Raw genomic sequence first — 17,236 nt, forward strand, 5'->3', positions numbered from 1 at the left:
CTTTCAAGTAAAGGCTATGTTTTATAGGGTGCTACATTTCAGGGGACTCTTTTTCTGGCCCCAACAATCACTCCCAACTGCTAAGTGTTCAGTGTTGCTCAGTTTATTGGTGCCGATGTCCAACAACTTTGGGGGACCTGTCTTCATGTCCCCACAAAGCTCTGTTATTGCACAAAGTCATAACTTCAACTTGTGCCTTATTAAAAGAAAGTGCAGTGAATTTTGGGATAAGTTTCCAAATAAGACTATCTTCTAGGGGAAAGAGAATGCCACCAACAGGAGTCCACAGGGAAAGTGACCCAGCTGAATTTCCTCAGGCATTTTCACAGCCGTTTAAAAAGATGTCTTCAACAAACTCATCCAAATTAGCTAAAAATGCTTGACATGATGTACAAGTCCTGTCTGTGGGCCAATATTCAATCCAGGTGGAGGAGTCTAGAGGGTAGATGTACCTGTCAAGGCAAAATGGAAACAGTGTTGGTGAGGCCAGCCACAGCCAGAGGAAAGCTCTTCCTTGGGAAGAGATCAGATGTGGGCAAGTGTGTGTGTGTGTGTGTGTGTGTGTGTGTGTGTGTGTGTGTGTGTGTGTGTGTGTGTGTGTGAATGTGGTGTGTGTGTATGAGTGTGTGTGAATGTGTTGTATGTGTGTGCTTTCATGCATGTACATGTAGAAGCCAGAAGTCAACCTTGGGTGCTGTTCCTTGGACACTGTCTACATTTGTATTTTTTGAGACAAAGCCTCTTACTGGCCTAGAACTTGCCAAGTAGGTATGCTAGTCTGTCCTGCAAGCCCCAGGGATTCATCTGTCTCCATTTCTCCAGCAATGAGATTACAAGTGCACCACCATGCCTGGCTTTTGTTTAAATTCTTTTTTATTATTATTTTATGAGTGTAGGTGTTTTGTCTGACTGAAAGTTTGTGCACTACATGTGATCCTGGTACCTGCAGAGCCCAAAGGAAAGCATTAGTTCCCCCACAATTACAGTTACAGATGGTTGAAGCCACCATGTGTGTGTAGGGAATTGAACCTGGGGCCTCTGGGAGAGCAGCCAGTGCTCTCAATCACTGAGCCATCTCTCCAGTCCTGAATGTCTATTTTGTTTGAATGTTGATTCTGGTCCTTGCTTGAACTCGGTTCTTTATGCTTGCATAGCAAGCACTTTCCTGACAAAGTTGTGCTCTCTGCCTTCAAGCCCAGCTCTGTCCAGATAATAAGGTGTGTATTTAAACATTCTTCTCTCTACAGTTAGGACTCTTTGCACACTGAGGGAGCGGGCAGGTGACTAGAGGATGTGGACACACTGTCTTAGTTCCTCATCAGGTTGAGTCACTTGGATGTCTCAGCTCTCAGTCAAGGCTTTAGGCACTGTGGAATTCTAGATACTCATAATGCACTGTTAGTTGAAGTTAAGGCACAAATGGAATGTCAGTGTAGTTAAGAGAAAATGACACTCAGGTTGGAGAAGAGACCGGGGGCTACAAATGCTGGTGACTTACCGGAAACTGAAATTGTGTTTGATTTGCAGAGCCTCTTTGCCCATGATTAAGTACTGCTTGCCTTTCACCAGATCAGCGTTGGCACAGCTCATCTTTCTAATGAAGGTGATTTCAGAGTCCTTCTCAGCAGCAGCATCACCTAAGAGACGCACAGGAGTGCTATCATAGCCACATTCTAATGTTAGAGTCACAAACTCTCTTGTGCTGCCCAGTTCCTCATGGCCATGAGAGGCGAATAGCGAATACTGTTGAATAGCGAATAGCTAATACTATACTCCCCCTGTGACTGAGGGGGGACTCTGGAGTCAGGCTGTCTGGGTTAAACCCCACCAGTGCCACTTCCTGTTGTGTGGCTCTGGTCACTGGTTCATGCTCCCTGTAGTAAGGGCTCAGTCCCCTCATTTGAATAATAAGCATGACAATATTACTGCAGAACTATAGGGAGATTAAACGGCTAACATGAAAAGTGCTGAGGACAAAGTAAGACTAAGTGTTATTACTTCTCAGATCCAGGATTGCTGTTCAACAGTTGTGCAGTATTTATCTCCAGGTGTTATATACATAATTAGGGATGAATTTGGTAGCTGGCAATGGTCAGCTTTCTGGAAAAGCATGTGATGTGGAGGGACGGCAGGTTTTATGGAAGATAACTTGGAGAATACAAAAGGATTCAGAAGTAGCCAGGACATGCTGCTTCGACCCAGCATGCAATCTTCCCCATGTTGAGCCTGTTGAGTTTCACATATGTTTGGGTTCACAGTATCAGCTAAGCCCTGCTTGTCTACCTTTGTAGTAACAGTAACAGAGATTGACTCAGGGTCTTCTACACTGATTACTCAGCCCCTCCCTCACTTCTTTCATATCTTTATGCCTTAACCTATCCAATCTCTCCCTCTCCCGTCCCTCTCTTCTCACTTCCCTCCCTCCCCTACTCGGTCTCTCTCTGGTCTATATGTATGTGCTTATGCAGGCAAGAGGTTGACTTTGGATGTTTCCTGTATCACTTTTCATCTTAGTTTTGGAGACAAGGTCTCTTAACCAAGGGGTCACCATTTTGGCTAGACTTGGTGGCCAGGATCCATTTGCTTACACACCCAGCTCGAACACTGGGCTTACAGATGTGCATCATTGTATCTGGCTATCTATGAGTGGTGGGGATCTGAACTCTAGTCCTCATGCTTGAGCAGTGGTACTTTACTCACTGGGCCAACCCCCAGCACGGACACCTGAATTTTTACTCCAGTGTTTTGTTCCACATGTCTTAGTTCTCAGACACACGAGAAATGTCAGGGATTGCACCTGACTCATTGTTGTAATATTAAGTGCCATTATTCAGCTATTAAACTGTGACACGGTCTCCTGAACAGTTAAAGCCTGAAGAACTCTTGAACCTGTCAGTAAAGTATATATCATTGCTGCATACATAACTTTTTCTAGTAACATCGATTCTAGCATAATACACTAGTTCAGACTAGTTTTTTTAGACTATCCAGGGATACAGCTCCCTGTTGTAGCAATGCCTGAGTCACATCCCCAGCAACCTCAAGCCAGCCACTGTTAGAGAAAACAGTGAGGCTACACTGGCTCTTAAATTTTACAACATTTTGTTAGTGAAAATTTTCAAGTGAGTTCAGATGAGCGAGAATAGTTAGCTTCAGCAATCACAACCCCTTTCTTTTGTCCCAATATTCTCACCTGCTCCTAGCATGCTTGAATATATAGAAACAAAAATTTGTCAATATACCTTGATTCTAAATGGGTTCTGTGTAAGCAGGAAGCATGGGGGCTTCTGGTATTTATGTGAATTCAAATTTTCTAATAAGCATTGAAGTGAACATCCAAGATGAGGAGACAAAGTACCAAAAATTTGTTTAGCCTTTCAAGTTTACTAGAATTAATCTTCAGAATCCATAGGACAAAGAGGAAATGACACTAACAAAGGGCTGTGACTTAGGGACCATCCGATACTGGCGTGAAATCAGAGCCATCTGGGTGTCTGTGGATACCAAGCGAGCACTGGTGTTAAACAAACGAACAATTTGTATTTCTCAGGAGAAAAAAGCCTTCATTCTTTTAGTGAAAGACAAATGGCAGCCAGAGGAAGGGGCACATGCCTTTGAGCCAGGCATGTGGGCAGCTGATACAGAGGGTTGTGAGTTCAAGGCCAGTCTGAGCTACACGGTAAGACCATATCGTTTTAAAACTTAAAGAAAAGATGTGGTTAATTATTGCTTCCGATGCGACGATCATACAAAAACAGTGCTTAAAATTTGGAGAGTGGAAAGATCAAACCATTTCATCAGAATGGCAATCACAGTGCAAAAAAGAGGGGCCAGTGATCCTCAATGATACACAAATGAGACAGCAGACAACAGAAACCAGGGAAGATTATTAAAAAAATTAGCTTGATCTAGAGCATGCTAGTCAAGAGCCAAGAATCTTCTGACATCAGGACAGATGCACATCAAGAAAATCATATTACAGTGTAGACTTAGAGTCTTACTCATTACAGAATGTATATCTACTCAACTGAGAAATCTGCTGTTTGGAGATATAAACAAGGCTATAAACTCAAGTTACTTAATAAATAATTATTTCATTTTAATGTCTTTTAAGGGCCGGCAAGATGGCCCAGCAGGGAAAGGTACTTGGCTCTAAGCCTGATGACCTAAGTTCAAGGCCCAGGTGTCACATGGTGGAAGGAGAGAGCCAACTCCTTCAAGTTGTCCTCTGACTCCCATGTATGCCATAGATGCACACACACACACACACACACACACACACACACACACACACACACACACATGTACAAATGAGTAAATGTGATAAAAGGTGTGTTTTAATTAACTTAAATGAAACGCTAAGGCTAAGATGGTTATGCAGACATGGGAAACATTTGCTGAAACCAGTGACAAGAGAATTCAAGGAGAAATAGACACTTCATGAAGGTGAGGCCCCATGACTGTTTTCCAGTCTTCTCCTCCATGTCTGCTACAGTGTCTGGCTGGTAAGGTACACTAAATGCCGAGGGGGAGGAGGAGATCTCACCTGCTCTGTAAATATCCAGAAGAGTTGCAGTGTACTTGACAAAAATGTTTTCTTCAGTGGTGGCTGTGATCCTAACCTTGTAAGCTGGTAAAGACAAAACAGGACAGGATGAAGCAGTTCTGACAGACACCACTAATGCCACCCCGTAGGAGCCAGGGCTTGTCATCAGATGGGGAATGTGGATGGCAGTTATCAGGGCACCCTAGGGTGGATCTCATTTATTCCATGGATCTTCCCAAATCCCTCGGCCAAATCGTTAGATTAAAAAAGAAAAGTGAAGATGAATTCAAAGGAAGGAAACACAGGAAGTTCATTCCAGTGTGAGGAAATCTGCTGAGAAGATTCTGTGGACAGAGATGGCAGGAACAGCAGGATTAGGGCCACTCCGTTCCCATCACTAGGTCCCTCATGGCCCTGGGCAAACATTTAAGTTCCTTGAGCCTCAGTTTCTTCACTGGTAAATAGTGCCAGGGTTTGATGTTCTAGAGCAGTGGCCTTCAACCTTCCTAATGCTGTGACCCTATAATAAGATTTCATAACTCTAATCTTGCTACTGTTATGAATTTTAATGTAAATATCTGCTATTCGACCCCAAGGGGTCATGACACACAGGTTGAGAACTGCTGGCTGCTTTTAAGGGCCTTATGGAACTCATGTTGCGGTCTGAGTGTGAATGTTCTCTGTAAGATCACGTGTTTGAGGCTGGAAAGATGGCTCAGAGGTTAAGAACACTGCCTGTCCTTCCAGAGGACCTGAGTTCAATTCCCACCACCCATATGGTGGCTCACAACTATCCATAGTGAGATCTGGTGGCCTCTTCTGGCCTGCAGAGAGAACACTGTATACATAATAAATAAATAAATCATCTAAAAAAACCATGTGTTTGAATGCTTGGTTACCAGCTGGTTGGAAAGGGTGTGGAATCTTTAAGAAGTAAAGCCCTCCCAGAGGAAATGGGTCACTGGGGGTGGGTCCTACAGCTTTATAGACAAGGCTTACTTCCTGTTCCCTTTCTACTTCTTGAGTGCAGATGCAATGTGCCCTCCCAACCTGCAGTCTTGTGTTCCCACCATGGTGGGCTTTATTCTGCTGGAACAAGAAGCCAAAATGAAGCCTTTCTCCCTTATGATGCTTTTATTGAGGTATTTTGTCACAGTAATGGAAAAGGAACTCAGATGTCCAGTGAAAAACCACCAGCAAAGCATACAAAAAAGCTAAACCAGCTGTGTGTGTGTGTGTGTGTGTGTGTGTTTAAACTTGGAAACAACATTCTTTCTGAAGGAATTTAAAAATGATAGTGTACGATTTTATACCCCCCAAAAAACTCAACCCAAGCCAGAAGCACCTGAAATAAACACAGGGAATGAAAGACAGGCAGGGTATCCCACACCACAGCAGACAGCATCAACTCCAAAGGCAGGCAAGGGTGTCCCACACCACAACGGACAGTATCAACTCCAAAGACAAAGGAGCCATTTTCGTTTTCTTTTCTTTCCTTTTTCTCCCCCCCTCCCCCCGCCAAGGGTGTCAGATCCCCTGGGACTGGAGTTATAGACAGTTATAGATATCTATGTGGGTACTGGGAATTGAACCTTGATCCCCTGGAAGAGAAGCCAGTGCTCTTAATCCTCAAGCCATCTCTCCAGCCCCTACTTATTTAGTTTTCTATAGCAGTGATAAGATACATGGGTCGAGGCAACTCAGAGAAGAAAGTTTATTTGTGGCTTCTGGCTTCAGAGTTAGAGCCTATGATAGCAGAGCAGAGGCACCGTGAAAGAACAGCTGAGAGTTTATATCTCACCTCCAGCTGGAGGCAGAGAGAGAGTCTGGGACTAGCAAGGACTCTTGAAACTTTGAAGCCTCCTCCCCAAACAATTCTACCAACTGAGGACCAAGTATTCAAATGTATGGAGCCTATGGAGGCCATTCTTATTCAGGGACAGCTATCCACGGAAACTTAGATCTGAGCTCCGGACACTGAGAAATGAGGAGAGTCCCAAGACAGCAACTCCCCCCCACCTCTCTCTCTCTCTCTCTCTCTCTCTCTATCTATCTAAATATAATTATTTAGTAGCCCTTCTATGCCTTAAAGAAAAATATAAAAAAAAAAACCTTTGCTTTTTTTCTCCTCCTACTCTATTGTCTTCACTGGAAGAACACACAGCTGAAATCCTAAGACTCTGTGGTCTTCCTTCCTCTTTCCTTCCTTCCTTCCTTACTTCCTTCCTTCCTTCCTCCCTCCCTCCCTCCCTCCTTCCCTCCTTCCTTCCTTCCTTTCTTTCTGTTATTTTTAAATTGTGTGTGTGTGTGTGTGTGTGTGTGTGTGTGTGTGTGTGTGTGTGTATGTGTTGATGCACACAAATGCAGGTACTCACGGAGGCCAGAGAGCTTGGATCTCTAAATCTGGAGTTACAGGAGGTTGTGAGCTGCCCAACTGACATAGGTGCTGGGGACTAAACTCAGAGTCTATGGAAGAGGACTATACACGCCTAACCACTGAGCAATTCCTTAAGCCCCAAGTTCTGTGTTTTTTTTCCAAAAGTTTTCTTGGAATAAGCATAATATATCTATTCAGAAGGACCTAGCAAGGGAAATGTTTTGCTGGACACCTGTCTCTCCAATTATCATCAATGAAAAATCATACTTCTTTGTTGAATAACATATAACTTTGTACCCTAATGCTAAAAATTGATGACATTTTCCTTCAAGGGACTCCCCCAAAATGTTGTATCCACACAATGTCACTAATGTGCAGTGTTCCATCTTTCTAACTGAACATGTATTGATGAAATTTCATGGTCAACTCTGTTGAACGTCTTCACTTACCATATGCAATCTCTGGTTTACATGCTGTTTCTTTCCTGGTGTTTGCAGAGATGGACAGGTCCAGTTCCACCTGCAGCTGCCCACAGTCAGCTAGATTGTGTGGAGAGTGGCTGAGAGTTAGCTGACTGTACTGAAGCAGGCACTCACTGTGCACGTAGACAGTCTCCAATGAGCCCTGAGACAATCTGGGATCATTTTTTACAAATGCTAGATCCCTAAGACCTGTCCATTTTCTTTCTTCCATGAAGTGAAATATTACATAAGGCAAAAGATAAACCAGCAGCCAAAGGTTTAGCTATAAGTTGGTACAATAAGGACCTAAGAAGTAGAAAAACAAAAAATAACCAGAAACAACAAAACAAACACAATTAAGCAAACCCTAATAGATGGGCAAACAATCAAAACCAACACTAACTTGGACTCATAGAGAAATGATGTTGATTTCTGATGAGTTTGGTGAGTTGCCAAAAAGGCTTCCTTTGATCTCAAGTTAAACTTGGAGAAGTGACAGAAAATTCCATTAACTAGAATTAGGAGAGAGAGGAAGGCCTGGTGGGCTAGTCCTGCATTCTGTTCTCTTTGACTATGGTCCTTTGCTAAAAAAAATTAGGTGAAAGTAAAAAAGAAACTATTATGTCCCCCAGGAAACCCACCAGCCATCTCGATGGAGTTTCTTCTGCTTTTGTATAGGGTCCCACCAAGGTGTTTGGGAGCTGTAAGGAAGCATCTTAGGGAGTCATTACTTTTCAGTCATCTAAGATTACATATCTACTTCTGAGAAACTATGGTTTGGCCAAACAGCTTCCCAAGATTCCCTTAAGACAGGGACAGGCAGGGTAAACAGGCAATTACCTTCTACACATTTGCATGCTGTTCCTTCACAAACTCTCTGAAGCCTGCTGTCAGAGGTGCTATAAAACATGGTGCATTGCTTGTCTGTGGGAAAGGAGACACGGTCACAAGAAGTGGCTGGGCTGATACACAACACATGTAGTCATTGAGTCTTTTACAATTTAAAAGATTGACTGTCGCCGGTGTTGGTGGCGCATGCCTTGAATCCCAGCACACGGGAGGCAGAGGCTGAGGCAGAGGCAGGCGGATCTCTGTGAATTCGAGGCCAGCTTGGTCTCCAGAGCGAGTGCCAGGATAGGCTCCAAAGCTACACAGAGAAACCCTGTCTTGAAAAACAAAACAAAACAAAACAAAAAAAGATTGACTGTCTTTGTCAATCTTTTAAATTATAGCTCCAGGCCCAAGGGGGTTAAATTATGAATTGGCTGTCCTGGAAGGGTCCCTGTTCCCGAAGAACCTTCCCACCTCCACCTTGTTATTTTGGCTCTGTGCTTGGGATTTTACTGTTCATTAGTCATTTCTTAGTTATATAGTCCAGTTATTTTAAAAAGGAAGAAGCTGAACAATGACACATGAATCCATTGCTTGATTATGAAGTCATTTGAATGCAGTATCTAAAAGAGAGTGTTCAGGCTGGACTTTCTTAAGTGGCTCTAAGAACGGCAGTTGGTAAAATGTGTGGACTTCCTTTGATTTTTAAGTTACAGGAACACAGCAGAGACTTCAGAGTGGAGTAGAGCTGGTTACCTGGTCTATGATATTCATACACCGTGAAGGTAGCAGGATTCAGAAACCCAACTTGGAAAAGTTCAAATATCCGGAAGCGGACACAAAGGAAATCTCTGGAGGGAATCTGTTTGACACATTGAAGGTTGTAAGGAAGTTGTGGGGGAGAGTGATTCACAATGGCTCAGGCTGGAAAGATGTGAGGGTAGGAGGGGATGCCAGGAGGCCAAGCTTACCGAATTCAGTTGCAGAATAACATGGCCATCTTTGATCTGGTAATCATTTAGGAGTTGATCCACTCCTTCTACAAGCTAAGGAAGAAAGAGGAGACAGAGACAGACAGACAGAGAGAGGGGGAGAGAGAGAGAGAGAGCTTGATTTTACTTTCCCATCTTTGAGTTTAATTGCATTTCCCCATTGCCTATGCCTCACCACTCAGCTGAAGCATGAGCCCAATAAATCCCTGAGCACACTACTGCTTCATTTTCATAAGTCAAATCACAGATTGTTTGTTTTGGAGAGTATTTTGGGTGATTGTATGAGATTGAGGTATTAAGGTAAAAAAATATAAATTTGCCCATAAAATTTATGTAGGAAATAATGTAGGAAAGAAACCCCAGCATTCACAACATCTCAAAGAAAACACTTGCAGCACGTAAATCTTCTTGGTTTGCTCCAATTCCAGTTGGCAGAGAGATATCCATCACTGCGTGGGAGGACCCAGATGCTGACTCTTCTCTGCTGGGCTTGTAGCTAGGACATGGTAGAGATTGAGAAATGGATTAAATAAATTAAAAGATTCTTAAAGAAAGGGCCTAACAATGCAGCCTTTGGCTCTCCTGAGACTATGAGAGCTGTATCGCCTAGGCTGGCCTCAAACTCACTAGTTCTGCCTGCCTCTTCTTTCCCAAGTGCTAAGCTTAAAAGTGCACCACTATGCCTGCCATCAGCCTTTAACGTTTAAGTTTGGTTCTATGTATTATGGTATATGGGTCAGAATGTGTGAGTGTTAGAGTTGTGGAGGGTCTCTGGGCTCTCTATTCTAATGCTTCCTTGGCCAGAAATGCCAGCACACCACTGTTCTGGAACGGAGCAGATGAAGTTAGGGCTGGAGTGTGTCCCCTGGCCGAGGTTACACAGCTTACACAGCTGCTTCCAACAGAGCTGTGTGTGAATCCAGGCTTCAAAGACTCTGTTGTCTAGGAAGTTTGCTAGTTTGAAGTTAAGGAAAAGCAAAGTGGGTAAAATATAATCTCTCTCTCTCTCTCTCTCTCTCTCTCTCTCTCTCTCTCTTTCTCTGAAGGGGGACCAGGAAATCCAGGTCTTGACCCAGTTTTACTGAGCAATTTCCACAAATCATTTTCTTATTTGTGAAAGTCACTGTAAGGAGTATAGCCAGGTGTTTTAAACCATCTTTATGACTCTTGGGCTTTGAGAGGAGGAGGCTTAGTGCTACCAGTGGACAGAGGAGAAGGGTGGGTGAGGAGGAGGCGGGGAAGGAGCTAGTGGTGCAAGGCGACCCTTGGTTCCAGCCACACCTCAAGATTCTCAAAAGCTGATGCACACTGGAGCGGAGAGGCAGGGGTGGGGGTGGGGGAGTGAGGGTAGGGGTAGTTCACAATTGATTTCACCCAAAGGACCACTTAGGGAAACAGATGGCATGGGGAGCTTGAGAGGTATTGGGGTACATCTTTTCCTCAGTCACCCGTGAAGAGCACTCAAACCAGCTCTTAGGAGGAATTAAAAAAAATCTCATTTATCACAATAATTAAAGGCACTAAAAAGATAATCCCTGACTCATAAAAATGTAACTCCATCCCCACCAAAGGAGCCATTTAGAAGGGTACACGGGATGCCTTTGACCTATGCCTTGACATCTGAGCTTGTCCTTAATTGGATGGGAAGAAGCAGAGATTTCTGGCTCACAGATGCAAATACTAGTCTGCAGGGTGCAAAAGGGCCTCCCGGTGGAGAGTGTCTATGAAAAGGTCGTTGGAGCTCGATGATTGGTTGCCATGGGGACTGTTTCAATGGTGCAACAGAAATCCTTCGTCCAAGAAGCCCTTTGCCTGATGCTAAAACTAGCAATCTTCCCCAAAGGCGTTTTGATTTAGAAATGAAATCCTTCCCCACCCCCACCCATTTTCCTATGATTTTTACCAAGAGGTTGTTTAAAAAAAAAACAAAAAACCCAAAACTAATTAACACAAAAGAGGCCTCTGACTGTACAGTGTGCTAGCAATTTTTTAATCAGGAGAGAATATTTGAAGGCAAAGAATTTCTTAAATGAATAAGGATTGCTTAGTTACTTTGGAATCCACCCAAGCTAACTTTAGTGACACTGTTCCAAAAGCAATTTCCACCTGCCTATTTGGAACCCTCTGTCTTTAATTTGTTTAAAAAAAATCAAGCGAAACAAGCAAAAAACCAAAGCAAGACCAAAACAACATCCAAAAGATATGCTGTCTAGCACCACAGTTGCACATGCTCTCTTTTTTTTTAATTTTAATTTTTTTCTTTTGTTTTTCGAAACAAGGTTTCTCTGTGCAGCAGGCTGGCCTCGAACTCACATAGATCCGACTGCCTCTGCCTCCTGAGTGCTGGGATTAAAGGCATGTGACACCATTGCCTGGCTTCCACTTGCTCTTTTGTATTTTGACAACTGGGATTAGACATCCCCTCCAAGAAGTTCAATGACTTTGAAAGCACCGTTTTGTGTACAGCAGGGTTGGGGACAATCAGAACTAGCAGAAACTCAGAGGCAGGACAGTCCGATATGCTTCCTAGGACAGATGCAGAGAATGAAGGGATATACTCTGCTCAGGGCCATTGGAATGTTTGCAGGGAGAGCTACCTGTGAGTGAGCCACCCCTTATCCCAGAGCTCTTCTCCAGGCAGCTCCACGAGTCGCCTTGTCAGTCCTGTGCACTGATTCTAGCTCTCCTTCTGTTTGCTCAGACCGCTGTGACAGATATTTCAGGTGTCAAAGATAGCTGTGGCATGGCTTCATCCCCAGCTAAGGGGATTTAAGAGGAGGAATGGCAGCTAGCTTGAAGAAAGCTTCTGGGAGAAAGGTTTGAGAAGCAGAGGGTAAAATCTGCCAAGGTGATGGAAGGAAAGATGATGGAAGGAAGGAAGTTAGGAAGAAAGGGAGGGAGGGAGAGAGAGAAAGAGGGAGAGAAGGAGGGAGGAAAGAGAGAATTAAGGAGGGAAGGAAATGCAGGCAATGAAGCATGGCGGTGAGAAAATCCAGAGAAGTGCAAGGCTGGGGGCATAGAGAAGAAACTGCTGGGAAGGCAGCAGCGGAGGGCAACTGCTTCTCAGGATTGACAGTCTTAGAGTGTATAGATTGAAAGAGGTAGTTTAGATGCTGTAAGGGGGGGGGTCAGGGAATTGAGGCCTTTCTGGTTTCTTTACCTCCTTTATTTCTAAAACCAGGGAATTCCTATGTCATCCCCAAAGTCCATTCAGTTAGAATCTAGTATACATTTTGTGCCAATTTTCTCAGTCCACACTGGGTACTTCAGTATCGTGTATGATTACATGTATGTATAACCAACAAAACATGATTTGGGCTTTACCTGATATTAACAATGTTGAGATTTATGAGGACAGAACATGGCTTGTGGCCCTGAGAGGTGATGGGAAGATGAAGGAACTTGTCCTTGGTCTGGCTTTGCTACCGACGGTTCACTCTGTGCTCACTAAACCTGGAAGTATGTATGTTTCAAAATCCATGCACACTTTACACACACACCAGGAAGGAGGCTGTGGTGAGCAGTGCACACTTTAGACATGCACTAGGAAGGAGGCTGTGGTGAGCAGTGCAGTTTGTAGGCTATGCTGAGTAGATTCATGGTCTTCAAAGATGCTCATATCCTAATCTCCCGAGCCTGTGATGATCTGTGGCAATGAGGGCATCACACATGTGACTTGGTTCAGGATGGGGTGTCAAGGGTTATTCGTTGGACTCACAAGGCACTTTGTAAAGGCAAGATAAAGGTGAGTCAGTGGAGGTGATGATGACTGGAGCCAAAACTATAGCGAGCCGGGATGCTGCCTAGCAGCAATAAGAGCTAATATAGAGGCCAACTTAGGGTTTTGCCAGCAGATGGGTTGACATCAACAGTCTCAATGTGGGCTGCATTTGGGTGCTTCTTAAGTTTCTGACCTGAGTGTGCAGCTTGGGCTGAGGGCAATTGGCTCTAAGGAATGGAGGTTTTGCTGGTAAATGTGATTCCAGCCTTCCCCTCCCCTCCCCCCAAAAAGATAGGAATCGTGTATGAGAATTTTTCTGGTATCACATTTCTACCATTCTGAAAGATCAACAAAGGTTATTATACCATTGGAATCAGAAGAAGACAAAACCCAGGAGGGATGACAATGTGTGAGCAAACCCAGAGTTGCCCTCTAGAATAAGCAGCTATTTAAGAATTCTTGCTGCATTCTGCATTTAAAAATGAACAACTGGCTGGGTGGTGGTGGCACACACCTTTAATCCCAGCACTCAGGAGGCAGAGGGAGGTGGATTTCTGAGTTTGAGGTCAGCCTGGTCTACAGAAGTGAGTTACAGGATAGCCAGGACTGTTAACCAAAACCAACCAACCAACCTACCAACAAAACAAAACAAAATAAAAAACTAGAATCAAGTGAATGAATGAACAAATGAACAGCTGAGTTCTCACTAAAAGGCACTGAAGTACTGCAGTGAAAGCAAGGCCCACGGAAGCCTCTACCCCTGCTGTGAAATGGGCTCACCTGGCACATGCTATTATGTGCTTGTGTCCAGAGTCACTGCGGCTGGGGTAGCTGGAGGCTGGCACACAGACAAACACACAAATTACAAAGTAGAAAGTAGACTATTTTTTACTTGTTTTGGAGCATGCTTGGACAGAATCCTTAATGAGAAAGTCTCTAAACACATTTAACAATGATTTGTGATCTGCAAGTTGGTACTTGTGGAGATTTTAAAGCTACTGGCACCAAAAGCAATAGAAATCCAAAGGAATATTCCATTTTGAGCCTTACAACCTGTTGTCTTCTTTAAAAATATCAGTACTAAAGCACCAACCCTGAGTACATTCAGCTTAGCAGCTATGCCACTTGATATTAGTTTGTAACAGTTAATAAAATTACATCTATTGTAATAAATGGTAGTCATGGTTACTTGGAAGCCAACCTACTTAATAACTAGATTAAGATTTTTTTTTCTTCTCACAGGCACAGGTTTCCTAATTAGCAAAGTTCTCTACCTGACATTTTCAAAGTGTAGCCAAAATACAGAGAACAGCAGGTCATCTTACCGTCAATGTCTTGAGTATCAATTTTCAGGTAAAAGCTGCAGAATTCATCAGAGATGCTGGTTTTGTGAACCACAGTTTTTACCTATGTTGGGGTACACAAACAAGAAGACTATGTAACATGGGAAATGAAAGGGCATCACTCTAGCTAGGAGAGAGGAGACTGGCTTTTGGAATCCAGCATAGTTAGTACATGTGAATGAATCAGTAACTCTGCAGTCCAAGCAAACACAAAAACTTGAAAACACAAAATGATGACTTTGGGCCAAGCACAGTGTTCATCTGAATCCCACATAGTCAGATGGGAAGAATGACTTCTCAGGCATCTGCTCCTTAGCCTGTACAGTTTAATGTCTTACCTTAGTCTTAGCTAGCCTAAGAAGAGTTCATTTCTCCTAACTCCACACACTATCAAGGCAAACAACTCACTGTAAATGTGTTTGGATGAGTGTTTGCCAGAAATAGATACACTGACAGCAACCAGGATTTCTGGAAAAATAAACAGCCCATTTTCCTCCATGTCATCACATAAACAGTCCTTGAAACAATTAATGTGCCAAAGGTGAAAATGTCATCAAAAGAATCAATAGAATGTTAATTTCTGTTCAGAAAATGAAGACTGTGTGGACATACACAAAGATGTGTAAATGAGAGATGTTATGAACCATGCAACACACACAACATGAGTCTGGTAAATATACATGCAACCATAAAATTTATACATATGTGTACTAGGTAACAATAGGGATATTTTCTAAGAAAAATTCATTAGGCAACTTTTTCATTGTGCAAACATCATAGGGTATATTTTTATAAACTAAGATAGCTATGGCATCACTAGCTATTGCAGTCTTATGAGACTATAATACATGTAGCCAATTGTTGGCAGAAATATCACAATGCAGTTGCATGCCTATATGCAATATGTACAAAATTTCCACAAACACACAGAGAGTATGCAAACAAGGACCACCAGTTACTATCCAAAATAAACTGTGACAATGGTCAAGACAGCAAGAAAGAATTAGACAAATGAACCTTACTTCAGTCATGGTAATCTTATGTTCTTCTATATATATGTTTCTCTTATTGGTTGATGAATAAAACACTGATTGGCCAGTAGCCAGTCAGGAATTATAGGTGGGGCTACCAGATGAGGAGAAGGCTGGGTAGAGGAAAGAGAGAAGTCACCAGGGGAGACTCCATGTAGCTGTTGGGAAGATAGGATGCTGGAGATGAAACCATGTAGAAATATATAGATTAGTTGTTATGGGTTAATATTTAAGAGCGAGCTAGCCAGTAAGAAGCTTGAGCTATCGGCCAACAGTTTATAATTAATAGAAGCCTCTTTGTTAATTTGGTGCTAAAGGGCTTCAGGGCCAGATGGGAAAGAAACTCCATCCACAATGATCCAAGTCATATTTATGTGACTTTCCATTTCCATCAAAGTGTGTGTGTGTGTGTGTGTGTGTGTGTGTGTGTGTGTGTGTGTGTACACAGCTTTCCTTGGTACCTGTCAAATACTCACATATACTGTAGCCAAGCCATTGCTAAATCCTGTGGTGATGATGAGGTCATCATTGACAGGTACCTGAGGGGCGGACAGAGAAACCATGCTTTCACTCATCATTTGATAGAGGGCAGAGAGAGCAAAGAAAGGAGGGGGAGACCTGCAGTCTCTCTTGTTCTTGTGAAATTAAATGGATGACACTGAAGATCTGAACACAGCAGGCACTAAAAGATCCTGGGGTCTTCCTACCCCTCCCTTCTATGTGTAAACAGGAAGTCCTTCCCCTTAGCAAGCCAACTAAAGCAACACATTAGAGGTCAAATATATATATATATATATATATAATATATATATATATATATATAATGTTGTGTGTGTGTGTGTGTGTGTGTGTGTGTGTGTGTGTATGTATATATTCTATATAAAACTAGATATTCATTAAATATATATATATATATATATATACATACATACATATATATTCATTGTAAAAACTAGATATTTATTCATTTTTCCAAAATGAATTCCTTTTGGAGTTTAGTTCAGGACTTAGCATCTCATGTGCCAATGGAATTGTTTTTTCTCTTTCTGTTTCTCTCTCTCTCTTTTTGTTGTTTTTCGAGCCAGCTGGCTGTCCTGGAACTCTATCTGTAGACCAGGTTGGCCTCAAATTCACAGAGATCTGCCCGTCTCTGCCTCCTGAGTGCTGGGATTAAAGGTGTGCGCCACACTGTGGATTGTTTTCATAAGCATCAAGATGCAAGACTCTGAAGTGGCCACAAAACATTTCAATCCTCTACTACTTCTCCCTTTGCACCTCCCTTTCACTTCTTGATGGCTCATCTTCCCACTTCTCGTTGGCTTGTGTTAATTTAAATCCCAGGCATCCCCCCCCTAGCCCCTAGAACGCTACCCCAAGTCTCTGGCCACTCCACTTAATTGCACTGCAAATCTATCTTAGCTGTTCTTCCCACTCTTCTGGGAGGAAAGTGAAGACATGGATTCCCCCAAGCAGCCCCCCTCTCTCGAGGTGTGCTATCACCCACAGACTCGGTAGTTTGGGGACATAATGGAAAAGATGTTTTTTATCCAGACCAAAGCCTCAGCTGCTACTTCACGCCACACTTTGAGGGTTCATTTCTCTTTGCCTAGCACAGTGGTGCAAGGGGGGCTTGGCACACGTTCAAGTCTGTCAATCTTTCCTTCAAATTTTAGTAAACCTAGGGAAATAGGTCACCTCTCCTGCTGTCCCTGACAGGACACAGCAGCATTGCTTAGGGGATGAGTGCTTTGAGATGCCGAATGAGGGACATTTCTGGGGTGATGAGTCTTGGAAATGCTGTGCTATACGCCATCTCTGTCCCTCTTCCTCCCAGAGTCACCATGCTTGGTAACAAACATATTAAAGACAGATTTAACTGAATTTAAAGTAGTCAGCAATCTCACACATTGCTTCACGTAACACATTTTAGGAAA

General features: G+C 43.1%; 1 protein-coding gene across 1 annotated transcript in view; it reads right to left on the minus strand.

Moving 5' to 3' along the window:
• Positions 1–313: 313 nt before the first annotated feature.
• Positions 314–17,236, minus strand: part of LOC100753880 (complement C5) — a 95,131-nt gene continuing 78,208 nt past the window's right edge. Inside the window, exons 31-41 of the mRNA XM_027423696.2 lie at positions 15,779–15,841; positions 14,254–14,335; positions 13,709–13,766; positions 9,601–9,703; positions 9,187–9,261; positions 8,972–9,077; positions 8,225–8,308; positions 7,373–7,462; positions 4,547–4,630; positions 1,499–1,637; positions 314–452 (exon numbers count right to left, since the gene is read on the minus strand). Coding sequence (XP_027279497.1) covers positions 314–452; positions 1,499–1,637; positions 4,547–4,630; positions 7,373–7,462; positions 8,225–8,308; positions 8,972–9,077; positions 9,187–9,261; positions 9,601–9,703; positions 13,709–13,766; positions 14,254–14,335; positions 15,779–15,841 — 1,023 coding nt within the window. The remainder of the gene's footprint in view (positions 453–1,498; positions 1,638–4,546; positions 4,631–7,372; positions 7,463–8,224; positions 8,309–8,971; positions 9,078–9,186; positions 9,262–9,600; positions 9,704–13,708; positions 13,767–14,253; positions 14,336–15,778; positions 15,842–17,236) is intronic.

Source organism: Cricetulus griseus, chromosome 6, assembly GCF_003668045.3.
Source record: "Cricetulus griseus strain 17A/GY chromosome 6, alternate assembly CriGri-PICRH-1.0, whole genome shotgun sequence".
Lineage (NCBI taxonomy): Eukaryota > Metazoa > Chordata > Mammalia > Rodentia > Cricetidae > Cricetulus > Cricetulus griseus.